General features: G+C 47.8%; 2 protein-coding genes across 3 annotated transcripts; one reads left to right on the forward strand and one right to left on the reverse strand.

Moving 5' to 3' along the window:
- Positions 1–372: 372 nt before the first annotated feature.
- Positions 373–17,062, forward strand: adamtsl5 (ADAMTS like 5). Of its 2 annotated transcripts, none has more exons than XM_067249168.1 (13): positions 373–667; positions 5,652–5,727; positions 8,470–8,642; positions 8,813–8,873; positions 9,529–9,634; positions 10,164–10,291; positions 11,931–12,054; positions 13,366–13,452; positions 14,084–14,247; positions 14,502–14,688; positions 14,880–15,227; positions 15,378–15,479; positions 15,583–17,062. In XM_067249168.1, the coding sequence occupies exons 1-13, from the start codon at positions 648–650 to the stop codon at positions 15,921–15,923; spliced, it is 1,917 nt and encodes a 638-aa protein (XP_067105269.1). In that variant the 5' UTR covers positions 373–647; the 3' UTR covers positions 15,924–17,062. The 2 variants fall into 2 exon arrangements, with proteins under 2 accessions (XP_067105269.1, XP_067105270.1); XM_067249169.1 differs by having other exon boundaries at positions 15,408–15,479.
- Positions 17,063–18,028: 966 nt separating this feature from the next.
- On the reverse strand, positions 18,029–26,378 carry serinc4 (serine incorporator 4). The gene is made up of 11 exons (XM_067249170.1): positions 26,310–26,378; positions 24,787–24,954; positions 24,030–24,208; positions 23,548–23,627; positions 22,881–22,974; positions 21,513–21,724; positions 21,032–21,127; positions 19,010–19,136; positions 18,758–18,870; positions 18,404–18,554; positions 18,029–18,242 (listed from the first exon to the last, which is right to left on the reverse strand). Exons 1-11 carry the CDS (start codon positions 26,376–26,378, stop codon positions 18,029–18,031), a joined length of 1,503 nt encoding a protein of 500 aa, XP_067105271.1.
- Positions 26,379–26,962: the final 584 nt, after the last annotated feature.

A 26,962-nucleotide genomic window follows, 5' to 3' on the forward strand; every position in this document is an offset into this window, starting at 1 on the left:
TTTTTCCTAAGTTTTTCCGCGGCTTTGAACCTGAGCCTCCTCACAGCTGACCGTTTGGATTTAGCTCAAGTAATGCATGATGGCTTGCAAGATGTTTTCATCTGTGATGTATCTGTAAGGCAAATGTTCTCAGATATACAACTCACCTGCGCCTTTCGTCACCCATCCATATGAACCTGCTTTGGCAAGGTTTCATTTTTAAATGGAAAGTTCTTGATGAAACTCGGCTATAACGCAGCTTCTGCTTAAAGGTATGATTAAACAGTGGATCACTGCTGAAGAAAACCTGCATGCCTGGAAAATAAGGATTTTTTTTTCCTTGTGAAGTTTTCATCAAGAGATGTCCAATGAAAAGTGTGTAGAGGGTCTGCACTTTGCTTGGATGGAGACCAGGGGGTAGAAGAGCATCTACTGTTTGGGAATATTTGGAGTAACGCACACAGATGTTCTGCGAAGGTTCAGAAGTGATAGTAACCCCGAAGGTTCGATATTATGGATGTTTTTGAATTAGAATCCTTAGTTATCGAGCACACCGAGTCTATAATGTGCATTGGATTAGAGTTCACACTTTTCAGACAATAAAGAAACAATAATACCGCACCTGACATCGAAGAAAATATAGTTAGCTCGTCTGACAAGGACCCATTATGTCAACTCTCTTTACCAGGTAAGTTACAATGTTTATACATGTACTTTGACACACTGCTGTGCATAACATCAGTTATTCAGATACAAAGGTATCTTACTTTAATCAACGTTATACTATGTCCCTTAGAGAAGATAAAATGTTCCACGTGTTTTACCTTGATTAAATTGAAGTGATTTATTGACTTGGCAACTCTCATACAGTGTCATGACCATAGAGCCTTGAGTGACTCTTTGTGTCCTGTACTGAAGAGATATAAGGTCATAAACGCCAGGCAGACTGAATTACTGTATGTCACAAATGCTACTCCCAGGTCAATCTAGCTCTGAAATAATCATTTATTTAGTTTATTAATATGTAATCTATATATGTTATTCTAACAATGTGAAATGCTATTGCACGTTCATGTAAAGATGAATTAAAATTAGAAGTAGGCTGAAGGGTTGAAGAAATGTATCATCTAATGCACAGCAGAATGTGTGTGTCATGTCCAGATAATGGGAGGACTGCTGTGATAAACAGTGTGTGTATATGTGAGTGTTCCTGACAGGGTCTCGGCCAGGTCCTGTGTGGTAGTGTTATGAGGTCACTCTCCAACCATACCTCATGGAGGCTGAGTGTAAACCCTGGCTGAGCATTCCTTACATCCTTCCACACTGCCTTTATCTCCAAATGCCACAGACTATAAATACCCTGCTCATATTTATCTCATCACAGCCCCAGCATGAGAGTAGCCGTGGATGAGGAGGGGGCTGGACTGTGCCTGGGTGCTCTGACTCTAACTCCATGTGAAGTTACGTACATGTCTGCTGAAGGGTGGCAATAGCCAGACCTGCTTTCATCCACATCACGTAGAGAACACTCTGGAAAAACAAACAAACTCACCAACCAGAAACAGTGTGTCATCTGAAGTTATCTGACTTTGTGGTGCTGCTGCCTTTTGTCTATGACAGTGTTATTGCTGGATGGGATTTGCTGTGGTGTCGCTGTTCTGTCTGTCAGTCTGCTGTCAGATTGGCTGGTCTGGATATGAGAACTAGAGAGAGTCAGACTCCAGGCAGCTTTTCTGTCTCATATCCCTCCAGAGGAAAAAACTCATTTGGGAATGAGCCATCAAACAGACTGAAAGTGCTTACTGAAGAGTGAGCATATCCAGTACCCGAAAGAAGCCTCTAATTAAAGTAGCAACTACAGAATGTCGTCACTGTCCCCGGAGGTGGAATTTCCATCCCCTGACAGTGGGCATGTTTATGCATGAGAAGGGCTGATTAATACTTAAATAAAGAAAGACTATGTTTTTGCTGGTCGTGAATAGAGTAAAGAGACTGTTCATGTTACAGACTAGAGTGTGTCAAGGTACACTTAGATAAGAATGAAGAGCTCCGATTCTGGAATACAGACTGACCTATCTAAAGTAGCTGACCCTTTTGAGCTAGTCAGGTGGGAAACAGTGTCATGGTTGTTTTGAAATGTTTCTTAGTGACCTGAAAGGGACATTGAAGCTGGTGACCATCCCTGCCTGTTCAGGGGTGAGTGCAGGCCATCTCCCCAAGAGTGAGTATGACCGTAGATGGCTAGACTGGCGGAGGAGCTGTCTCTGTCAAAATGGTTGCTAAAAGATAATCTTATAATCCCTGAGGTATGACATGGTACCAGGTCTGTACTGGTAGCCTTAGATGAGCTGATGTTATGGCTCGGTCAGGAGGTCCAAAAACAAGGAGACTAACACCAGTATCTCAACAACAAACAAACAAACCAAAAAGAAGTGTGTTTTCCACACAGAAACCTCACCCTGTTGATCCCTCACCAGGGCCATTGAGTTTCGGATCACTACTGTCTCACTGGTGGCCAGCAGAGTTTGGGTTCAAAGGTAGTCACTAACATCTGTTAAAGCTTGAGTCCACTCATTCTTCCTGATCTATATGCACCAGACCCTAGACCAGGTCTCTCAGTGGTGGGTCACAGCTAAGTCCTATTGGTCGGATGGCTAAGGAATGGGCCCTGGGTAGAAGCATTAGTTGTGCTCACTTGAAGGGTGAGAGGTCAATTGAGAAGGATTTGAGATGCTCATAGCTCCGGAACAGTAACTGCTGGCCCAGACAATGCAATGCCTCACCAACCAGAGACTCCACTGGTCTCCAAAGGTTGTCAGTCAGATGGCGTGACAGGGGCTATGCTACGTCCGTTCCTATGACATGTCACACAGCATCAATGTTCAAAGGTCACAGTCTAACCTGAAATATATATTAGCAATAAAGCTGCCAATTGATGCCACAGGAAGGTAAGAGGGTGTTTAAAGCTCGTGTTTGTTTGTAGGGACTAGAGAGCAGCATGGGGTTTAGGAGAGCTTCAAAGCTTTGAGAAGTCAACCAGATAATGCCATTATGAGAAATAGGATGGGGTGAATGGAAGTATTTCTGCCTTTGGCCTTTGAACGGGGAGTTCATGACCCTATAGTTAACTCCTGTGATCCTGGCAGACAGGTTGAAGGACAGGTTGCACCCAGGAGGGTTTAGACCCAGCATTGACTGTGTATGGATCTGCCGCAACATTGTTTACTCTCTGATTGTTGTATTCACAGTTTGTTATATTGTAGTAGTTTAGCTATGACTACCAGTCAGTGCCAGGCTGAAACACACAAACAGGCGTTCTGCCTGACAGAATGTTCCTTTGGGACCATATGTTTTGAAGGATGCTTGGACGATAAAGGGCGGTTTAATCTTGATAAGTGCTCTACCATGAAATTCTGATGAATGTCCCTCTGTACACAACGTCAGTGTTAGTGAGATGGAGCGGGTCGTAGGAAGGGGGTGTGTTTTTTCTGCACTCGAGGGCTAAAGTCAATTAAAATAAAGGACTTGTCTCTTATTGATTAAAGCCATTTACTTCTCCCTCCCTGCCCTTTGGCCAGTGTCTAATGTGCTGCCATAGTCTTAATGAGAGCTGTGTGTGTGTATGCGTGTGCGTGTGTGTGTGTGTTTTGGAGGGGGCGGGGATGACCCCCATAACCCCCCGGCCTGTGATCAACATGGCCCTTTCAGACCTTTCACGTTAAGGTCAAAGACTGCCTATTCATCTTATTTAAATAAACTAAAAAGTACTCGACAGTGATGAAGAATGTGTTTTGTCTCATTAAAGGAGTGACTACATTCAGCTGAGTTCTGGGTTCTGGGGGGGGGGGGGGGGGGGTGCTGGTCGTGTGCATTGCATGCCGCAATATCTGATCAAAATGACAGTTCTCGCTACAGTCAGAGCTTGCGCATGAAGGTGGAATGTAAGGGAGATACCCTTTCCAAAACTTGTAAGGGCGTAATAGTTTGTGAAAGACCCAGAGAAACACAAATGTCCGACGAAGCAAAATCCCGGACAATTTTGGAATCCCTGCCGTACGCATTTTTTAGGTCTCGAAAAGAGGACATGTCCGGGTAAAATAGGACGTCTGGTCACCCTATGTTAGCAATCTACAGACTGGTGAGAGAGTTTAACATACACCTTGACATAAAGATGACCAGTTCAGACACAGCGGTGCTAGCACAGTCTCTCAGAGGCCTGTAGGTCAGAGGATAAGGTACAGCCAATAGGTGTTTGTTATGATAGGCAGGATATTACATAATAGAACTGTGACTGTCTTCAGGACACAGCAGGTTACAGTGGGAACACATATATATATATATATATATATATATATATATATATATATATATATATATATATATATATATATATATATATATATATATATGAATGGATAATAAGACAGAATATATGACCAGATGATGAGGTAATAGCTGATCTATTGATTATGATTAACATAAGCACATAGGAACCCCATTTTGTCCACAATGGCGAAACCTCTTTAATGCTGTTTTGAATCATGGCAAGTTCCCCACATTGTGCGACCCACTATATCCAGTTAAAGTGTTTATTTAGCCTTTGACAGGATGTTTTCTGATCAGGGCCCAGTGCTGTTCCCAGGGCAGGTAGAGAGCTCTGGAGGGAGAGCCAGCTTAGGTGAGTGTGAGGGAGGTGTGTGTCGTTTAACTGACTATGGACCTGGGACTGAGCCAAAAAGAGCCCGGCCACCTAGATGTTTAGGGGATCCTTTGTCATCAACACATCAACCTTCTGACAGAGAGCATGTTTTGTGTCTGATAAACAAGCAGTGCCAGGAAGCATTTAGTGGGCTTTCCAAGAATTGAAGGCATTTCGGAGAAAACACACTCAAGTCTTTGGTGAGTCAATCGGTGTGTATGCGGACGTGCATATGTCTGTGTGTGTGTGGGAAACACAGAGACAGAGAGAGTAATGAGCAATAATTCTGGTGTTGAAGCATGTTGTGTGCATGTGTGTGGTCTCCGTGTATGCTGCTCGTCCTCACAGAGAAGACGGGCTGAGGTGACTGAAGACAGGAAGCTGTGCTGGTTCCAGAAAAACAGAGTTGTGGCGACACTCATAAATGTGAAACACTGTTTGTTCACTGACACTCCCAGTCAACGGGTGACTGTGTGTTGCTGCGTAACTGTTGTAACATGTAGGCCTGGTGGTGAAAGGTCACAGCTACATACTGAGCTGGATATTCACCTATTGTGTGTCTGAAAGAGGGGGGGGGGGGGGGGGGGGTGAACCCTGTCAAGCAGCGCGTCTCACTGGGAGTGTGGGAGTTAATAATGATTGTGAGGGTGTGGAAGTCTTAATGACTCTGGGGGAGACGGGGCATTCCTGACCTTGGATCCTGCCCACAGGGGCTCCAGGAGCACGGCTGCTTATTTGTTGTTATTATCAGTGACCCTGCAACCTCAGAGCCACGGCTTTCTTTTAAGTGGAGCCCAAAAGGCCCTGCTCTCTCTCTCTCTCTCTCTCTCTCTCTCTCTCTCTCCGTTGCTCTCTCTCTCTGCCTCTCTCTCTTTTTCTTTATCTTTGTTTGAGATTCCATCTAGGAGTGGCAGATGAGGGAGGGTGTGGAGGTATAATTGGCTGACTGTGTTTATTTTCTTTTTGTCTCCAGGAGGCTATCTCTGTGCCAGACGCTGACCTTCATCTCCCTGCTGGTCTCTTCCGTCCGCCTGTCCACCCAACAGAGTGTAGGTCGCTCTCTCCGCAACTCCCCCCTGTCACACAACATTCACACAAACAAGTGGAGTACAGCTATGGAGTGTAATGCTGGCCATCCAGCCCTCATCCAGCCATCCAGCCCCTCTTCCAATCATATCACCCTCATCCAGCCCTGCAGCTCTCATACAGACATCCTGACCCACTCGACCATACAACCCTCATCCAGCCATGAGTCTGAGTCTGACATCCTGCTCGCCAACGAGCACCTTTCCCACAGTAAAAAAAAGAAAAAAAAAAAAAAAAAAAAAACTTTGACAGAGAACCTGATTAGCTTAATCTGTGCTGAGAAAATCCCTGCTCTCCAGTTTCACTGGGGAAAATCCACCTAATTTAGATGCTATACAAATCAAAGCACCCTGACCAGCATCAGATGTGAGCAGGCCCGCTGGCCACGGAGACCTGGAAGTGTGCTGATTGGATTGTTTTTGTAGCGTGTTAGCGTGCTAATGTGATGTTGGCACAGTAAAGGTAGCTATGGTGCTACAGGCAGGTATCAGCTCTCCATCTCTGAACACTCTGATTGCAGCCCTCCTTCCTCCTCTGAGCACAGCGGCCATCTTTCATCGCTGTTTGTGTGGTTGTCAGAGAGAGCGCCTCAGGGGAAACCACCCGTTCCTGGAGACGGGTGGTGACCACCCCCCTGCTTACACACACAGACTAAAATAGCCTCCTGTACACAGTCAGTGACAGGAGAACTGGAGATACCTGCTGCACACCCCCTTCCTCATCTTCCTCAAACAAAGCCAGGTTTCTACCATTAGCGTGACTTTCCCTAGTCTAACCTCTGTCCGCCCCCCCCCCCCAGTCTCAAGTTACCCTGCTTAGCGGACGGCTCAGACTGGTACTAAAGCAACAATAGGCTCCTCAAAGTGACAGCGATCAGAACCTCAGGTGAATTCACTGGCTTGTTCACACCATCTGTTGGCTGGGTCTCTTTCTCTCTACCTCAGCCAGCCCTGCCAGTAGCTCCAGGCACCTGGGGTTGCTAGATACCTCCAAGCCCAGCCATGTCCATCAACCAGCAGGCATCACTCTCATTCCTCAGACAGGGCTGGAGAGGGAGGAAAGGAGACAGGGAGGTGTGTACAGGAATGATCAAACGGAGCTCTCTCAGAGATTTGTTCATCAACTTGTTGGTTGTTCATAGATTATCCTTTCTGGCAGCCAAGCCAAGCAGATTACCTATAAGCCTCTGTAAAAACTGGTGAGGAACGTTTTTCCCCCCTTAAAGTCTTTTGGGGGTTCAGGGGAACTCGAGGGGGGGAGTGTGGGCGTTTGAAAGGTTAGAGGTTGTTTTCGTTAATCTAGCAGGCCAGGCCTTCTCATCTCCAACTGTTATTGACTCTAATTTGACTGGGGGTAGCGGTAATGAGGGCAGCCCCAGGTCACCATGCCATGGAAAATGATGGAAAGCAGTCCTGCGGTTGAGTGTGTGCGTGTGTACATGTGATCCTGTGTGTGTGTGCGTGTGTACATGTGATCCTGTGTGTGTGTGCGTGTGTACATGTGATCCTGTGTGTGTGTGCGTGTGTACATGTGATCCTGTGTGTGTGTGTGTGTGTGTACATGTGATCCTGTGTATGTGGGTGTGTCTACATACACACAGGTCCAGTTTATTATACTCCTGACCCCTCACAGTGAGATGCCAGTTCTGTCAGTCCCAAAGTCAGAAAGGCAGGATTCCTGAACTGAGCAGTATGGAATCAGCCTCACTGTAGTATTACAGCAGGAGATAGTGTCACGAATAATGACTAATGGTCAGATTGGACCACTTTATTCAGAAGGTGAGTGCAAAGAATGCATGGCCTCCCGCATCTCTGGTGTGGATGTTAAGGGTTAGAAGCTGTGCTCCTGTACGAACGCTAAGTGGGAGGTCTGCCAGGTAAATCCACCTCAAGGCATGTGGAATGCATTGGAATGTTTTTGAAAAAACCATTTTCTCAAATAATTTGTGTCATGTGTGGCCATGTTAACAGTTGTCACACAAGGCGCAGTCTCACAGGCACACTTGAAATAGATTCACGCGATGGATCAGATTTCATCTCATACTGACAGACAAAGCATTGTGTGTTTTCAATGTGTAGCTTACACATGCACCTAACCCTAACAGGCACACACACACACCTAACCGTCACACAGGCACACACACACACACCTAACCGTCACACAGACACACACACACACACCAAACCCTAACCTCACACGGCACCCATCCCAGCCAATTTAAACTAACACACACATACACCCCCTCCCCATTCCTCATACTGACTCAACACACACAAACACACACACACACCTTCCCTGAGTACTCTCTCCTCTACGGGGGGTTGTGGTGTGTTGACAGCTGCTGTTCAACAGGCCTGATCCTCCAGCACATTGAGGCTGCAGACTGAGGCTGCAGCACATTGAGGCTGCAGACTGAGGCTGCAGCACATTGAGGCTGCAGACTGAGGCTGCAGCACATTGAGGCTGCAGACTGAGGCTGCAGCACATTGAGGCTGCAGACTGAAGCAGCGTGATGGGAGAGTGGGAGAGTGATGTTATCCAGTGCTGTATTCACAGTTAGACATGGGCACTGCTTCTTAGCCATTTATCATTTGATACTTGGAATGAATCTACCATGGGGTTTTGTATTCATAAAAAATCTAAACATTCTTCAGAAGATGTATGCCTCCGGATGGTTCCATAAATGTTTGTTCCCCGTGTCTCAGTCTTCTTGGTTGTCCGAGTGGGGTCCTTCCGGGGGTCCTCCGGTGGGGCGTCCGCTGCGTGCCCGTCGACAGCTGAGCTACAGGAACGAGTGGGCTTCCTGGACCGGCTGGTCTGTGTGCTCCCGCAGCTGTGGGGGCGGGGCCTCGGTACGCACGCGCACCTGCATCACCAGGTACTGACCAGGACCAATCCAAACGCACATCAGAATATTTCAGTTATTGTTATTTTGTTTGCATACATTGTCTTGCTGTGATTTTCGTATGCTCTTCATCCTCATTCCTTTATATTCCTTTATAATACATTTCCTGTGTAATAGGTGGTCAATCTCATTTCATTTCCTAGAAACCCAGTGGGAGGCCCATGTCCTGGTGACCCCAGACAGTACAAGATCTGCAACACCAAGGTAATTTCATGTGTTAATCAAGGTGAACGTATGTGTTCCGCATGACTCGACAGTGAGTTCTAGGTTTGTTCCACTGCAGCTGTAGAGGATTACATTGTCCTCATCTGTCATTGCAAATACTTCAGAACGAGAAGTGAAATGTACTTCAGGGCTTAAAAGGTGTGCTCAGGGCAGGAGGGACTGCATTTGAGCACGCAGGAGGAATTCTGTCTGGGTGTATCACTGAAACATTAACTGTTTCTCACCTGCTTATGTTACAGTCAGTCAGTCAGTCTGAAACCGGGGTTCATTTCCTTTGAGGTGTGAACTTGGAGGTCACCTTGCCTCAGACCGGTTAGGGTGTATTTATATATATGTGTGTGTGTGTGTGTGTATACTGTGGATGTATGCCTGTGTGTGTCTATGCATACGTGCGTGTACACGTGTGTAGGTCTGTGTGTGTTTAAACACGTACACAGACACATGTGAATGCATACGCACACACACACACACACAAACACACACACACAGTGAGTCACTACCGGGCATCTTGATCAAGTATAGAGCAACTTGGTGGTAAGACTTGTTGAAGCAAGCCTTGTTCCAGAAGATGTTTGTGATGTGGTAGGGCTGATTCCACCTCCTCACCTGTCTGTGTTGCTAACGGTCTGTGCAGGAGTGTGCTGTGGGCTCGGAGGACTTCAGAGAGATGCAGTGTGCTGCCTTCAACGGCAGACCTCATATGGCTGGAAGCTCCTACACATGGACCACCTTCCACGGAGGTCTGTGACACACATGGCATGACCCTCTGACCCCTGGCATGTCCCTCTGACACCTGGCATGTCCCTCTGACCCCTGGCTGGCGCTCTGATGTGGGAGCGGATGAGTGTGTTGGACTAGGTTTTCCAATGGTGCAATGGTGGGGTCTGCTTGTTGTTTAGCCACACCTAGGTTAAGAGTTATCGCTGAACTTTGACTTGTTCTAACCTATAGCCTCTGCACCCCCCCCCCCCCCCCACAAACACTCCACACCCTGGGCCAGCATGTGAGTCAGATGGATGAGTGGTTAGGGAATCGGGCTATTACGTAATCAGAAAGTTCGATTCCCGGCCGTGCCAAATGACGTTGTGTCCTTGTGCAAGGCACTTCACCCTGCTTGCCTCGGGGGAATGTCCCTGTACTTACTGTAAGTCGCTCTGGGTAAGAGCGTCTGCTAAATGACTAAATGTAATGTAATGTACCTCCACCGCTCCACCGAGGCTGTGCCTCATACTGTATGTCCCTGTACTAATGATCCCCCCGCTCCCCCAGGCTCTAACCCCTGTGAGCTGAGCTGCTTGGCTCTGGGACAGAACTTCTACTACAATTTTGGCCGGGTTCTGGACGGCACAGCCTGCGGCAAGGAGCCTGGCGCCGTGTGTGTCAACGGCCGCTGCTTGGTGAGTGACGACACGCAGAGAGCCGTCTGCGGACCTGTGTGTTTGGGAATGCGATGCTGGGGTATGACACTGTCCTTCTTCCTCCAACTGTTCTCTTTCTTTTCACTATTTTACTGTCCACCTATTTAATCCCCTCTCCCTCTCTCCCTCTTTCGCTCCCTTTCTCCCCCTGTCTCTTGTTAGTGTTGTCGTTGTGTTGACCGCTCTGGCTGGTGTTCTCAGGAGCAGGGCTCATGCTGTGAGTCAGAGCCAGAGGCCATACACCAGTGTAGACTGGAGCCTTCACATGATATTAAAACACTCGCTGGTTCACAGAGCTCACAGCTCCACTGCTAGCCCTGCGACCCTGGGGGGAGTCCCCTGCTCACCCTTCCTTCCCCAGATACGCTCACACACACACACGTGCACACACGTACACACAGAGACAAAAGCACACCACGCATACACAAACACACACACACCATACACACATACTTCCCCTACGCCTGGAGGTTAGTTGAAGCACAGTTGCATTTCCAGTTGTTAGGGCTACATTACGGCCCTCCAGAAAAATCCAAACGTGTTTACAGTATGTGTATACAGTATGCACTGTACCAAAGGATGAGCTCATTTGCGTGAGCTAATTCATTGTGTGTGTACAAACTTTAGTGTGTGTGTTTGCATGTGTATACACCAGTGGATTTATGAGCCGTTAGGACAGTGGTGGCCCTGAGCTGTCTGAGGTCAGAGGTGGGCGGGGCCTGACACGGGAAGCAGGTCCTAACTACAGCTGGACTGGAAGGCAGCATGACACAGATGTAGTCCAGACCTCAGCCCATACGGCTGAGGTTAACGACAGTTTGTTTGGAACGCAGGGCCTCCCTGGGAGGAGCCACGCGGGGTTACTGTGGACTGCATCCTGTTGTGGACACACAGATGTGAGGAGAGAGTGTTTGTGTGTGTGCGTGAGTCCAGGGAAATGATTATAGCTTAGCTAGATTGCCAGGTTCAGCTGAGGAACCTCCCTCTTGATTGGCTTTCTGTGCAGTGAAGGAGGTTGGAGGCAAATGCTGTAATCTGTCTACTGCCACAGCCTCTTGATTCCACACACACACACACTCCTCACTCCTCAGCTCATCCATAGTCTGTGTGTGTGTGTCTGGTATAGCTGTTTACTCTCCAGTCCTATCACTCTTCAGCTCTCTCTGTCCTGTCTTTGTTCCTCTGTGGTTTGGTCAAGTAAATACCTGCAGGGATGCATTGTGTATGTGTGTGTATGTCTGCGTTTGTGTGCGTATTCACCGACTGCTACACAAGGTGGATAGGGGCCAGTGATGCTGTGCAACATCAGGGTGACATGCTCATAATGGGTGAGGTCAGAGGTCAGAGCTGGCCTGTCCTCTATAGACCGGGAGACTGGGACCACCGCAGTCATCACCCCATTCAGACCCTGTCAGAGGAACATGCCTGGACACACAGAGGGTTAGGAAGGAACCAAGGGGATCCCTGTGCAGCTGGAAGCTGCTGCAACAAGCCCCTCTTTTACTATGTCCCTTTACAGTTACCAAATCTGGACATCTCTAATGAAATGGGAGAATGTATGTGCTATTATCGATGTTGACTGTGTTTTTTAACACTGTGTGTGTGTGTGTGTGTTTAGAAGCCGGGCTGTGACCTGATCCTGGGCTCAGAGCAGCAGGAGGATGCCTGTATGGTGTGTGGAGGACAAAACACCACCTGTCTGCATCACAGGAGTGTATACCAGAACAACGGTCAGGAAGCAGGTAAACACACACACACACAAACATTCCCAGAGATACACCATCTGTAATAGTTACCATGCCAGCCAGTTGTCAGGCCATTACATACTTTGTAAATTATAGCAGTTTCAGGCCCATTTAAGAAAAAGCCAGTCTTGTCACACAAGGCGAAATCTTGAACAGGCACTTCAATTTTAGGGTTTGTTCCACATATGTAAGGCAGGCAATTATTCTGAGGATTATTAGCCTTCGATAAGAGAACATTAAACATTGTGACAGTTTTACTAAATGGCACTGGCAGCCGGCCATAAGAATCCAACTCCGGTACCATAGCTCCATAAATCCAGTCCTGATGTGTTCCTTATGAGAGATGATGTGAAGGGGAGGTCAAGGCGGAGCTACGCCCATTGTGAGCAGGGGCGAAGCACAGGCCACCAAGCTCACAGTCTGGCCCTCTGCCACATAGCATTCTCCATCTAAGTGGTTCCTGCAGGATAGTGACTCAGGCACAGAAAACCTACACATAACCACAACAAGCGCACACAAACACACAGACACATACGCACATGAAAAGAGAGCACCCGGACACCTCTGGCGTGTGATTGGGCTGGGTCTGCCGTTCTGGAACCAGTGCTCTTGTTCGGAGAGATAGAGAACCCACATGAAGACTGAGCCTGAGATAGGAGAGAAGAGGCTGATAATAGCAGCTTTGTTTGGGTGCGCGGGCAGGCTCGGGTGGTGACTCCCGCTCCTGCAGCTGAGTCGTGCTAACAGGAGCCGCCTGGAGGGCTGGGCCAGCACACAGAGCTGCTCCTCACAGGGTCAGAGGTCAAGGTTCTCCTCACACTGTCTGGCAGGAGCTCCGGAGCAGCTCTATAACTCATGCTTTACTTGAGCTAGAATAAAGCTGAAGTTCATAACTTAACCTGTGGATGAACTTGAGCCGTTCTTCCAGAGCCTCAGTGATGGGGCTTGCTGTCTGAGGGAGAGGTGATGAATGGTGTCAATCTTGGGGTTTTCTTTTCACACGCTAACAGCAGGGGCACCTCAGAGCTGTCTCTGGGTCCTGGCAAGGCCCCCCAGTGAAATATCACTCCCTCCAAATAAGGGGATTTATGTTGGCTCTGATGAATCAGTCCTCTCCATTCTTAGAAGCTCTGCTTATAAACTGCTCACTGCTCATTGATGCACAGTTTGAAGTTGTTTATGTAATTTCTTGACTTCATTAAATCAGGAGTCGTAATAGCTTTAAGGGCATGTCCCGAGCAGACACCAGTATCAGGGTCTGTCCTCCCTGGCCTCAGTGTTAACAACATAAAGGTTTCTTTTGTCTAGCCGGTCCGTTTGGGTACAACGAAGTGGCCATGATTCCAGCAGGCGCCACACACATCCGCGTTACTGACAACAGCAGGAACTACCTCGGTAAGAGACGCATCACAAACATACTCACACACACACTCGTATGCACAAGCACACGCGCACGCACACACTACAGCAACAGCTTTCTGCAGCTGCTTTTCCAGTTAACACCCAAGGGCATCTATTCTCACACTCATTTACAAGACCAAAATAACAGGTCCTGGGCCGGAGCTGCCTGCCTGTGATGCTGAAACAGAACACTCATAAAGGCTTTATCGGGGCGCAGGGGCGGGGCACAGGGGCGGGGCGTGGGTCCAGGCAGCCAGGTGGGCAGACTTTATTCTGATGTGGAAAATATCTCCCATATATACTGGCTTCTCTATAAAGACTGCTTGGGCGTCATTGTGCTGTGCTGTAGTCAACCTTTCATTGTGCTGTGAGACAAGTTAGTGATATGGACATCAAACTTTGACCTGTGAGCAACAATGTAATATTGACAGACTTTGATTACAGGTGGCAAACCAAGCGACTTGTGCATGTCTCACTCAGTACACAAACCCACACACAAGTCTAGTACTTCCTGTATCACCCCTGCACCTCCATCCCTCCCTCTCTGCCTCCCTTCCTTCCATTCTTCCTTCCTTCTTTCATGGCCTCCCACCATCTTCTCTCATCCCTTCTCCTCCCCTCTCAGCACTCCAGAACGGCCAATCCCAGTTTGTGATCAACGGGAACTGGAAGATCAGTGTTCCAGGAGAGTACAGCGTGGCAGGGACCAAGCTGCTGTACCGCCGCTCCGCAGACACCTGGGAGAGCTTCGAGGTCCCTGGCCCCACCCTGGAGGACCTGCACGTCATGGTCAGAACCCCACGGCCCGGCCTGGTCACAGCGTGTGCTCCAGATCTGTGGTCATAGTGCGGTCAGGGTTAGGTGGCAACCTGCTTGTCGGATTATTATGTCAGTTTAATCAGATAGGTTTAAGGGTGCTCAGTCGGCTACAGCTTTACTGCTGCTATTCTAGGATGTTTATACTGTACATTCCCAATCCATTAAAGCTGTTTAGTCTACTTGAATCATTCTAAAGGGTTACCATATGGTTGCTTTGTCTTCAGGTGTTAGCAACAGACAGAAACCCAGGAATAGAGTATGAGTACTGGCTCCCTCCTGAGAGCTACGCCCTCTACCACGGGCGGAGGAGCCCGCTACGCCAGCCCCACCACACGGCCAGCTACATCCCCTGGGCCCCACCCACCACCACCTCCACCCGGCCTCCTCCCGTCACCACACACCCCTACTGGGGTGAGATCTGCTCCTCTGCTCCACCATCACCTGTGCTTTTAAAGGATTTTCAAATTATTTTAATTTATGCAAAGTAAATATTAACAAGGGTGCTATAAATTACATACATATAGTATACTCAATGTTTTGAAATAAAAATACTTTCTCAACTTTTCCAATCTGTTCTGGCCTACCTCTTACTGGACCCTTAGTTCTCCCTGGAGGCTGGCCTGTCAAGCCCCATCAAGAGCCTCACCAACAACCTCACCTCCAGCCTCACCAACAGCCTCACCTCCAGCCTTACCAACAGCCTCACCTCCAGCCTCACCAACAGCCTCACCTCCAGCCTCACCAACAACCTCACCTCCAGCCTCACCAACAGCCTCACCTCCAGCCTCACCAACAACCTCACCTCCAGCCTCACCAACAACCTTACCTCCAGCCTCACCAACAACCTCACCTCCAGCCTCATCAACAGCCTCACCTCCAGCCTCCCCGCCAGCCCCGACTGGAGAGAGATGAGTCTAGGAGAAACCAGCTGCCTCAGTCCTCTCGTGGAGGTGAGTACTGGACTGAACAGTTCCATGTGTCACACCTGTCTTCCCAACTCCACAATCCGTACAACTCTTTCTGTTATATACTCTTCACCAACCCGACTTTGCAGTGCATATACAATGTATTTGCTGAATACATGTATTTCTGTCACCTAGAATTCTCCAATTGTTCGGTTCATCTTGCAGGGCATTGTGGGAAATGTAGGCAAGTACGTGGTCGAGGGGAGCGCCAGAGACAGTATTGCCAGAAAGACTTTGGTAAGTCTGACCTTCATACTATAGGACCAACATGATCCAGAACAATGAACCCCTGACTAAAACTGTGTCTTCCACCAATATCATCATGCTCTCTTCTGTCCAGTCTTCCGGGTCAAAGTCCTGACCAAGCTGCATCGAGGTGAGGAGACGCGCTACGATGTCCAGATCATCCACACCTACCGGAACCGCTTCCGCCTGGAGCACAGGGAGTTCCTGTGGGTTCCCAACGTATGTGACTGCCCCAACCTGGAGGAGGGCCGCCAGTACGTGCTGATGGTGCGTCGTCACATCAACTATGAGCACACTCTGGACCGCATCCTGCTGGAGGAGGACAGCTACGTGGTGCCCTATAAACCCAGAGAGGACTCTCTGCTGCGCCACCTCGAGGGGCGCTGTAGTAACAGAGGATCCGGGCCTTCGGCGAGACATAGGAGCTTAGGCTAGAGACATAACTGTACACACACACGCATTCACAGAATCATCTTAGACACTCTTGTGGTGATTTGGCAGATATATTTGGGAAATTGTTTGTGTGTGTCACTGTTGAACACCTTTTTCATCCGCCCGCCTCTGGAAGGCAAAAAGACACAAAGTTGATGGAAATCACTATAAATTCCAAAATGGTGGATCCAGACATCCAGTCTGGATGTGGTAGGGACTGCGCTTAGGTTAACAGACTTGCCGTGTTAAGAAACCAGAAACTCTTTAAGAGTATGAAGCTCTCTAGCTTACCAAGATATAGCACTTTAGGTGGACAGTAATTACCACCTTTAAACTTCAAATACCAAAGAGAAGAACATTGATCTAAATGGCCAAGAATATTTGTTTGTGTGTGTTCATTGTTTGCTTAAATTGTTGATAGACTAACCATCACTTTTGGCAACGCAAAGCCATAATATGTTCAAGTTTCAAAGAAATATTGTGTGTGCCTTTTACGTTTATATCTCGTCTCACTTTTTTATTACAAAGATAATTCTGACTATTTAAGTGTCAAATGATTAGCTAGAACTAATATTATTTGCTGTATATTTGTGTTTTTAAGCCTTTAAGATATTTTATTTTCATAATCTGTAATGCATTTTCCTGAACTGAGGTTTTCATATTTAATAATGTGTCCCTTAGTCTGCTTTGTCATATAAACCTTTTACTACGGTATTATTTACTATGAAAATATGAAAATACAGTATTTTTTGGTGTGGCACTGAGTAGCTTCAATTATAAGAAATATATTTTATTTCAATGGCTTTCGAATCATTTGTAGCTGAAATGTACATTAACCACTGTGTGTGTACCAGTTACATAATATTTATCACATTATGTGCTTTATTTTAATGTATCAGTTACATCTTACTTCAGCACTGTACAAATGTCACTTTATTTTCAGGGACCCTTTATCAATGGCCTGTAGATTCTAACTAATAATAGACATTCTACAAACTATCAACTAACCCTAACTTTAACCAACTGTTACATGGTTGTAGTTAATAATTTGCTGAAAATATTTAATGTAAAAGTCGTACAATTATTGATCAGGACCCCTTACTAGAAAATGGGCACTGTTTTTTGTGTAACATTGGTAAACAGTTGAACAAATCACTCGACGCAAGTCTGTGTTTCTTTATAAAAATGTATTTACAAAAAAATAACATGACATCTGCTACCGTGGTTACATGAACTGCATTCCAGAGAATCTAGAGTTCTACAGAGCACTGTGCCTAGACTGTGGAGGCTTTATGTCCCCGCTAGCTCGCCACATCAGGGCCGAAGCAGAGTGCTTCCCCTGCAATCTGAGCCTCCCACCTCACACACTGGAAATATGGTCATTGTGGGGTTCACTTAACTATGCATTTACTAAGATTTGTCTCTCAATTTAAGTTAAACTTTCACCAAGGCATGAGACGCAGAACTGGTATTCATTCATACAGTTTGTGTAAGATTTGTACTGGGGACAAATACATCCAAATTAGAGGGAGTTAGAAATGTACATACTGTACCGTAACATTTTCAGATAAATATATATGTAAACATATGTAAACATTTCAAAAGGATTTGAATACCTATTTCTACTGAGAATATGTAGTGCCAAATCTACTCCCGGTTTTAAAACCGGTCATTACAATACTAAGTTACATCTTAATTTTGAAAAGTAAAAATGCTGTCACTGTTCTCTACATCTCCGGTCTAACAGTAATTATAACTACAGCTCACCCTTTTTTGTTCCCTTTGGCAATTTGTAGCTCATTTCCAAACCACAGTGAAGTCATCTGTAGTGGCACCTCTCCTGGTCTCAGGGCCTGTGAGCTGCGAGCCTCATCAGGCTGGTCACATGCTGTTTTTACAGGGTGACGGACCCTTAGAGCAGTGTTCTGATTGGTTCAGTCCTTCCTCATTGCAGTATGAGTCTCTGACATGACTCCTGACCCCCTCATGTAGGATGCACAGGGAGGGCATGGGGTTTCCCCCTGCTCCAGACGCACCCTCCCTGGCCCCTCTAAGCCGTCCTGCGGGGGGGGAGGAGGAGGGGGAGGGAGGAGGTCAAAGTTGGGAGGTCAGACTGTGACGCTGACGTGGCGGGAGGAAGCGGTGCGGCGTTTAATGCGTGAGCGGCGAGGTCTGGAGTGCGAGTCGGACTGGCAGCGGCAGACCGGGCCTAGCAGCAGCCACAGGTACAGGACCACGCACGCCCAGCAGGATGACAACTTCACCCAGAACGTTGACCAGCTGCCGTGGGTGAACGTGGTCTCCAGGACGGCCGACTCATAGCTAGAGGAGGGAAGGGCGGTGAAGAGCACGTCAGACTTAACTGAGCGACTGCTAAAGACAGTTAAACAGATTTGCTTTTATTTGCTTTTCTATTTCTTTTAAGTGTGAACTCTGAACAAATCAGGCCTGTATTCCTAGTGGTTGATCATGGAGAAACTGACCTGAACCAGTTGGTCAGTGTCATCATGACGTAGAGCGACGCCAGGAAGAAGACAAAGTGGAAGAAGAAGTAGCTGTAGGCGACTCTCTGGCTCTCGTTGTGAATCACCTTCTGACAGCCTTTACTCTCATCATCGATCACACATTCCTCCTCTGTCGACCAAACAACAACAACAGAAGAAATTTCCCGGGTGTCTACTGTTTACTGCTGCTCTCCGGGGATCATAAAACAACTTCATATTGTCTAGGTAAGGAATCTACAGACACCATTGTTTCTACTGTTCAGGGTTGATATTGTGATAATCCAAGCGAGAGCCGAGTCCACCCGGGGCCTTCTTCTATGCTCTACTACTGACCTTCCTCCTCCTCCGGGCAGCAGAAGCAGCAGGTGGCTTTCTGGAACTCGTAACGGTAAACTTTGATCATCCAGAAAGGACCAAACACCTCCGCCAGGTAGGAGGCCTCGTTACTGAGAAACACAAGCCCCACACCGCTTTATTGAGTTCAAACATTGTGTTAAAATAGATGAAAGGTGTCACATTGGGCTTGAGCCGGTCTGATTTCTCCCAGACAGAGCTGTCCCTCGGGGGAGCTGGTCCACCACTCACCATGCAAACAGCACACAGCAGTACATGATGGCGGCGCCGATGATTGCCACAGCGTTTCCCTCTGTCTGGATGCCATCTTGGCCCACGTTGGGGTAGCACACGGTCATGTTCACCCCCTGGTACACCACTGGCACAGGGAGGACCAAGACCAGAGAGATAGAGGGGACACCGTTAGCATGGTCTTCTTTGAAAGAAGAAGACAGAAAGGATCAAATTGCATACACACACACACACACACACAGATCCAGAGAGTCGTAGGAGAGCTTGCTGTGGATTCCAGAATGGATTCCAGTGTGTTGTGATAAACAGGGACACTGGGCTCAGTAAAAACACTGGCCAATTACAGGTCATAGACCTTACTGCACACGACACACACTCATTTTCTCTCTCTCTCACACACACACAAACACAAAAGCCAGTGGTGCACAGCAGAGAAATGACCTGTCCTGCTCCTAGTGTTGTGTGTTTTCAGTCCCACTCCAGACTCATTCATCCACTTAAAAAACATAGGGATTAGTCTCCTGGCGTGCCTGTGTGTGTGTGTGTGTGTGTGTGTGTGTGTGTGTGTGTATGTTTGTGAGAAAGAGAGAGAAAGTGCGTCTGTGTTGAGATCATCCAGCACACAGGGCCTGCAGGTGAACACAACAAGCAGAGCTCCACAGAACAGTATGGAAGATGGATCACTCTGTCGCACACACACACACACACACACACACATAACCAGGAGGGCTTCTGGAGGACATCCTTCTGACACACACACACATACAATGAACCCATACAGTGTCACTCTCCTGGAGGAACAAATGCTTTGGCGGTAGATGTAAATAATAACCCTTAAGTGCTATGAAAATACAGTGTGTGGTTTTGTGAGCATGTGCATGTTGAAAAATGTTTTTATAGCAAGCTGAGAGTGCATTTTTCCTCAACAAGTTGCAGCATTTCTCTGTCATGCCTGAGGTCACACATTCACACACCCATGTTTGCACACACGCTAACTACCCTTTACTGTACATATGATCTACACAGGCTCTGCGGACATTCCAGGACGGAACACCACATTCCAGAAATATGTCAACGTAAAGAACATTAAATCTTCTTCTACCACCAAATTGACTGCAGCAAAGCTACTGCACATTCTACAGATATGAGATTCTATCAAGATGATGTCATTTACTAGGATGTGTTTGCTGGCCAGGTTCAGGAACTCCTCAAGGCAGACAGGACTGAGACAGCACACCATGGATACAGGAAGGACATTAGGACCAAGCATACAGGGGGAAGGTGGTGGTGGGGGGGGGGGGGGGTAGTTGAGTATCTGAGGAGACTCATAAATCTAGATCGGGAGGGAGGACATGCATGGGGAAGGGAGTCTGGAGGGCTCCCTTGGGGGTTTGGAGTGAGGGGAGAGGGGTGCAGGTGAACCGGAGACAGGCAGGAGAGCACAGTGTGGTTCTCTGGGACAGAGCCAGCGCTCACTACTCTGGAGGTAGGGAACATGGGGGAGGGCCTGTCACACAGTAGATAACATCATTCCATATCCTGGGACATGAGAAGGTTCGGGAGGCCTCTCTGGGGGTTTGACAGACAGACCAGCTCCCGTGACTGGCCCGGCTAAGCCCTGTCAGACAGGAGGGCCTGCTCAACAAGGTGAGGTGTGTAAGCACATGTAATGATACTGCCAAGCAGCTATACTGTCTTATTATGTTGTCATTGGAGCCATCAGGAATGTGATATTTCAACCACCACCGCCGCCCTCACAGACAACATGTAGCAGCTTATCTCAGAGTGCTGATCTGAGTGGGTATGTGTGTGTAAGAGAGAGAGAGAGAGACAGAGAGAGAGAAAGGGAGAGGGCATCGTAGGGCAGGATGATGGAGTGTCCGGGTGGCGTCAACAGTGTCAAAGTGACAGAGTGGTGGTGCCACGAGCAGTTGATTTAATGGCGTAGAGGTGACCGTGCTGAACAAATGAAGGGACGAGGCTTGGGTGTGTGTGTGTGTGTGTGTGTGTGTGTGTGACTACCTTTCTCTGGCGGGCGGCTGGCCAGGGCTGAGAAGGTGAGGTACATGACGTAGCAGCTGATGATGGAGGCCTGCAGGAGGCCTGAACGAGGCTGCTCTGCAGACACAGACAGCCCAGAGCTGGTCAGATTCACGGTATACAAGCCACAAAGAAGTAGCACTGACATGTAATGACAAAGGTGCTTGTGAATATCGTTTAAACATAGTTCTGGCTGGTATCAAGAGTGTGGAGTGATAGCATGTTGTAATAATCATTATCTCTGTCAGAGCTGGCTCAAACCCACATATGTTTACTTAGGCTGGGAGAGAGTGTTTTATTCCCTACTAAGTACTAGATCATAGACACACATTGATTACAGTCATGTTAGTGCATGTGTGTGTTTGGGAATGTATGTGTGTGATTGACTGCGTGTGTGTTTAAGTATGTGTCTGTGTGTGTAAGCCTGCGTGCGTCTGCCCTTGTGTGTGTCTCAGGGACTCACTCTGTTGCACGCAGGGTGTGACCGCGATGAAGGACATGATGCCACACAGGGCCAGGTTGGTCCAGAGCAGGACCTTGTTGAAGTGGCAGGCGATGGGGTGGGTGTAGTACTTGTACATGAAGGTGAAGGCCATGGTGGCGATGGTGTAGAAGAAGAGCGTGGCACACAACACCGCCAGGTACCAGCGCTTGTTCTCTGCTGCTCCTGTCAACCTGGGGGCCCAACACATCACCTATTATTAACAGGTAATCTGGACTGATCCGCTGTCACCGCACATCCTCCTCTGCATCTGAACCTGTCTCCCCTCTCTACCAAACACAGCTTGTCTCTCCCCTCTCTACCAAACACAGCCTGTCTCTGCCTTCTCTACCAAACACAGCCTGTCTCTCCCATTTCTACCAAACACAGCCTGTCTCTCCCCTCTCTACCAAACACAGCCTGTCTCTCCCCTCTCTACCAAACACAGCCTGTCTCTCCCCTCTCTACCAAACACAGCCTGTCTCTCCCCTCTCTACCAAACACAGCATGTCTCCCCTTGGAACACCGGACAGCCCATGCCAAAGAGTATCTGAGAGAATATGCCAGAGAGAAATGTTCAGCTATGAGAGACTGGTGCAGGCCTAGGAGGATTATACACACTGTGGTTGAATAAGATCACTTCCACTAGCAGCAAGACCGTGTGGTTTTGTTGCTACGTCTCGGTCATGTCCAGGCTGGGTTTAGCTGTGACTGACGCCTCTAGCTGGGCAGAGAGAACGTTCAGCTGGAGGTACTGTTCAGAATAACATCTGGTAACAAGCTGGCTGTCAGAGGAGGAGCAGGAAGGAATGAGTGAGAGAAAGAAAGAAAGCAAGAATGAAAGAGAACACTTATGACAAGGGTAGAGATGAGAGAACGGGTGAAAGGATGAAAAATAAATAAAGAGGGGATGCGTTTCAAATAGTGAAAGCAAGTGAGAGAGAAGAAGGGACAGAAAGAGTGTGTTAACAGGGCAACAATGAAAGAGGTGAAGAGAAAGATAGATAGATCAGGTGCGCAGAGGCATGGTTGTAGGGCCTCTCTGGGGCCAGATGTTCTAGTTAAAGCAGCTCTATGTGATTTACAGTACATGATCTTTCTAGAGACAGGCAGACTTGCGGAGAGAGATGGAACCAGAGATGCAGTCCTCCAGATGAAGGCTAGTCTAGAGGCGAGGGCTTGAACACATGCATGAATCTGCCCATCGCTTATCAGGAAATATCCATTTGACACAACTACCTAATATATTGTCTACCCCCTCAAACACACACACATACACACATACACTCTACCCCTCATAATCACCTACACACATACACTTTCACAGCACCCCTTTCTTCCCCTCCTCACCAGTTCTTGTTCCAGGTGTGGGCGAACGCTGTGATGAGGATGAGTTGGATGAGGATGAAGGCAAATCCTCCCACCACACCTACGTAATGCCAGGCTGGGAGGAAGACAGACATAGAAATATAGAGGCAGAATGAGACAAAGGGACAAAAAGAGCCAGAGAGACAAAGAGCAGGCAGAAAGAGAGAGAGACAGAGAGAGAGAGAGAGAGAGAGAGAGAGAGAGAGAGAGAGAGAGAGAGAGAGAGAGAGAGAGAGAGAGAGAGAGAGAGAGAGAGAGAGAGAGAGAGAGAGAGAGAGAGAGACAGACAGACAGACAGAGAGGAAAAGTCAGAGACATAAAGAGATAGACAGACATGGAGCCCAAACATGCATCCATCATCCGTTCTCAGTGCATCAGACAGATTTAAACCATCCTGGATCAGAGAGCCCTTGTACCACAGTAGATTTACTGCTCCCCAAACAAACAAACTGAAAATTCCACCACAGACAGATTTATGTACGAGTTGAACTATTGAACAGGATGAGCCTGACAGCTGCCATCTTCGAGTGTACAGCGCCCCCTAGCAGGATTCCTAAAGAGGTGCACTGACTGCACAGAACACGTTGTCAGATGGACTAACATATAAGGCTTCACGTTAAACTCCAGAAAACATCCTGCCATGACTCACCATGCAGGAAGGATTCTGTGGGGATGAAGAAGGCAGCAGTGCACATCCCCAGAAGGGTGATGAACTTCAGAAACCAGAACCTGCATTTGGACACCAAGAATAATCGTGTTGACATGACAACCAGAACAGGCATGGTGTGTTGAGTGGTGAGCCATGCTGCAGGCCTGGGGATCTTAGTGAACGGTGTGTGTGACCTCAGTTAGAGGTCAAGGGCCTGGTAAGAGCCTTAAGGGCAGATTGATGACAGGGAAGCCTAATCTCCGCTACGTCACACCGCTATAATCAACAGCAGAGCGATAGAAAGTATCTGAGGACAACGAGATGAGGGAATACGCTGAACCCAAAATAGATGTGGTTTAGTGATTTCAAAAGGAGTCCTCTCGCTTGAACTATGAATTGGACGGTCAATCCCAGTCAATAAATGTGGGCTTCATTAACAGGAATAATGGTAAACACCGAGATAGCCCGTCTGGCTCACTGACCCATTATGTATGAGAGCTCTGAAGTCCTGGCTGGACTTGACGTCGATCAGGAACAGCGCCATCATCAGGTAGAAGCAGGCGGTGCCGAAGCAGACTCTGTAGACGGCAGAGTATCCCACCAGCATCTCACAGTGCCCTCCTCCATGGGCCTGGTCGCACACCATGTTGAAGAAAGGCACCTGACACCCACAAACACACAGTCCTCTGTTAGCCATGCCTACCCTAGGGCATACGTGTGCGCTTATGATTGTTGTCAACTGGTGGAAACTTCTAGATCTCGCTGGGTATTTCTTTGGATCAAAAACTGTGTCCAGATTATCCTGGATGCGTGCATCCTGGCAACAGGGATTAATTTGAGATTTATTGAATGTGATTTTAATACAACAAACTGGAATCTTGTAGGAGCATCATCGGTGGATTTAGACAATAAAGAGTGACAAGCTGATGGTGAGTCAGAGAGCACACAAAAACAACTGTGAATCCCTGCACGTTCCCCCACACAGAGCAGGCCTTGATCAAACACAGCAACTGACGTGTCAAAACACACCTTTTCACCTCGCTCGAGTCTCTGCTGTGTGCGTGGGACTGTGTGAGCATGTGTGAAAGCCCTGGTGTCTCTCCTGTGTGTGTGTGGGGGGGGGGGGGGGAGGGGGGGATGTGTGTGAGCCTGTGTGTCCATGCCTGCCATGGTGTCTCTCCCATGTGTGACCCTGTGTAAACATGTTTCGCGTGCCCTGAGGAAGCACCAGGGACTCACATTCTCCCGGACGGCCTCGGACACGGTGCGAGACAGCATGAGGCAGGAGATGGCGCAGGCCATGACGTGGAAGAGTGTGTACATGACCCGCGTGCTTAGCGACGACTTGACGGGCGGGCAGAAGGAGCAGCACAGGGAGCAGGGGGCGGGGCCACAGCAGCAACAGACCTGAGGACAGGAACACAGAGAAATCATGCGACCCAGGTCTATGGTACTGAACAGCAGCCCTGGTGTAGGGCTGAACGGGGGAGGCAAAACAGAATGCGTGCATAACTTAAATAGCAGGAAAAGGTCTGAGTAGCATGAGAGAAAGATATCTGTTATCCCCCAAATCCCCCAGAAAGTAATGAAAGTGACGGCAGTGAAACAGGTGGCTGCTGGTCCTGTATCAGACAGCCTACATTTTGATGTTTGTCTGGTGCGGGGGTGTGTTATTAGGATGGTAGAGGGGGGTGAATGGGGATGGGGGAGGGAGCAAGGAGGGGGGGATTAATCCTCCTGACCCTAACGCATCTGGCTGGTTCTGACTCGAATGAATCATGGTTACAGTGGACCTGGGCCAATCGCCTCTTATCCTGGGTTAGAACCAGGGGAACGAGGAACACCCAATCTCCACAGATTACACTAAAGAGTCCCCTCTCTGTAGCACTCTGCTTTATGACTGCTCCTAGTCTGGTTCACTGACACAATCTCACAAGAATTATCAGACCATGTGCAGATGATAATCCAGTGACATACCCAGGAGAATCCCCCAGCCCTCCATAAGTATTCATTGTAAAGAGCTTCAAAAACATTTCAGAAAATCATTCAATTGAGCCAAAACACATCAGGCTTTAGTGGAAATAATATGAGTCTGACCTCACAATAAATTCCCCCTGCCCCACAATAGTAAACATCTACATGTACTAGTATTTGGAAGTTGCTCTTCAAACATTATTCAAAGAATATGAGAATACTGAATCTTTCTGATTTTTCTCAATGGATCTGTGAGCAACACATACATTAGGGGATCTGTGTGTTTTTCCTCTACTTTGGACAGTATGTCCTGCTAATGAGGAGCTGATGATTGAAGGCTATGGACTGAATGTCCAGGTGAATTCAAACTGTAACATCTTGTGACACCCGTCATAAGGTGGATGTGGAGAGAAGAATGATGAGCTAACTCCAGTCACAACAGGTGTCACCTATCCAATCCACACAGACCCTCAGACACCTTCAGAGACATGAGCATCTGTTTTCATTTACAACACTACATCAACAAGGACAATTATCTAACAATAAAATACATGAACATTGTGTGTTACTGAAGTATATCATAACAAAGGTGTTGTATCGTAACCAAGGTGACTTAGACTTCTCACAGCTACACACTATAGGACTGATGAAAGGACTGTATAAAACAAGAGAGACACAACAGTCTTGTTTTATACAGTCCTTTCATCACTAAAAGCTTATCAATGTGACTGTCCAAAACAAAGTTCCCCCTAACCTAAATCCTGGTAATCCAGTTCCCACAGTCTCACCTGATAGGCCACCATGTTGAGGAAGTAGTTATAGACACCGTCCTGTTGCATCCCCTGACCGGTTGACATTATGAATCTCTTTCTGGTTTTGTCTGGTTCTCAAGTCTACGTTTGTCCAGAAGCTTCCAGAACAGACAGGCTTCACTTGGTATCAATGTCCCTGTAAAGAGGGCATCCCCAACGTCTCCAGGGAAAACAATGTAACATCTAAAAACTTCCACTAACACTAGTTTTAAAGCAAACAGAAGCCTAAGGGCAGAAAACAAAAGCTCTGAATAACCTAATGTCCCAGACCCAACGGCTTGGCCCAGTAAACTGTCCCTTCCACTCTTCTTTCGGCTGGATTACTTAACGTAGCACACATTCAACTAACTCCCTGCTGCGTAGAATCTCCCCACCAATCTCAATCCAACTGCTTCAATCCCAGTCGATAGGCTTTCGTTTCAATAAAACTTTTTTTTGTTTTTTTCCCACATAACCTGTGTACTTTGGCTCTGCGTCTGTGCTGGTCGCTGCCAGGAGAATGGGAGAGAGGTGGTGGTGAATGCCCAGTGGCCCTCCCCCTCCTCCCTCCCTCCTCCCTTGCTCTACCCGGTCAGATTATGGAGGGCCAGAGAGGGGGAGGACGGGGGAAGAGGAGGACAGGGGAGGAG

This window comes from Osmerus mordax, chromosome 13 (genome assembly GCF_038355195.1).
Source record: "Osmerus mordax isolate fOsmMor3 chromosome 13, fOsmMor3.pri, whole genome shotgun sequence".
NCBI lineage: Eukaryota > Metazoa > Chordata > Actinopteri > Osmeriformes > Osmeridae > Osmerus > Osmerus mordax.

What these genes read in the sequence shown, in the direction of transcription:
- adamtsl5 (XM_067249168.1), top strand. Translation starts at nt 648, where the DNA reads ATGTCAACTCTCTTTACCAG. An exon ending in GTGTCAACGGCCGCTGCTTG is followed by an intron (nt 10,292 to 11,930) that starts GTGAGTGACGAC and finishes GTGTGTGTTTAG; the next exon opens with AAGCCGGGCTGTGACCTGAT. An exon ending in CAACAGCAGGAACTACCTCG is followed by an intron (nt 13,453 to 14,083) that starts GTAAGAGACGCA and finishes CTCCCCTCTCAG; the next exon opens with CACTCCAGAACGGCCAATCC.
- serinc4 (XM_067249170.1), bottom strand. Translation starts at nt 26,378, where the DNA reads ATGTCAACCGGTCAGGGGATGCAACAGGACGGTGTCTATAACTACTTC. An exon ending in TCAACATGGTGGCCTATCAG is followed by an intron (nt 24,955 to 26,309) that starts GTGAGACTGTGG and finishes TCCTGTCCTCAG; the next exon opens with GTCTGTTGCTGCTGTGGCCC. An exon ending in TGCTGTGTGCTGTTTGCATG is followed by an intron (nt 18,871 to 19,009) that starts GTGAGTGGTGGA and finishes TGTGTTTCTCAG; the next exon opens with TAACGAGGCCTCCTACCTGG.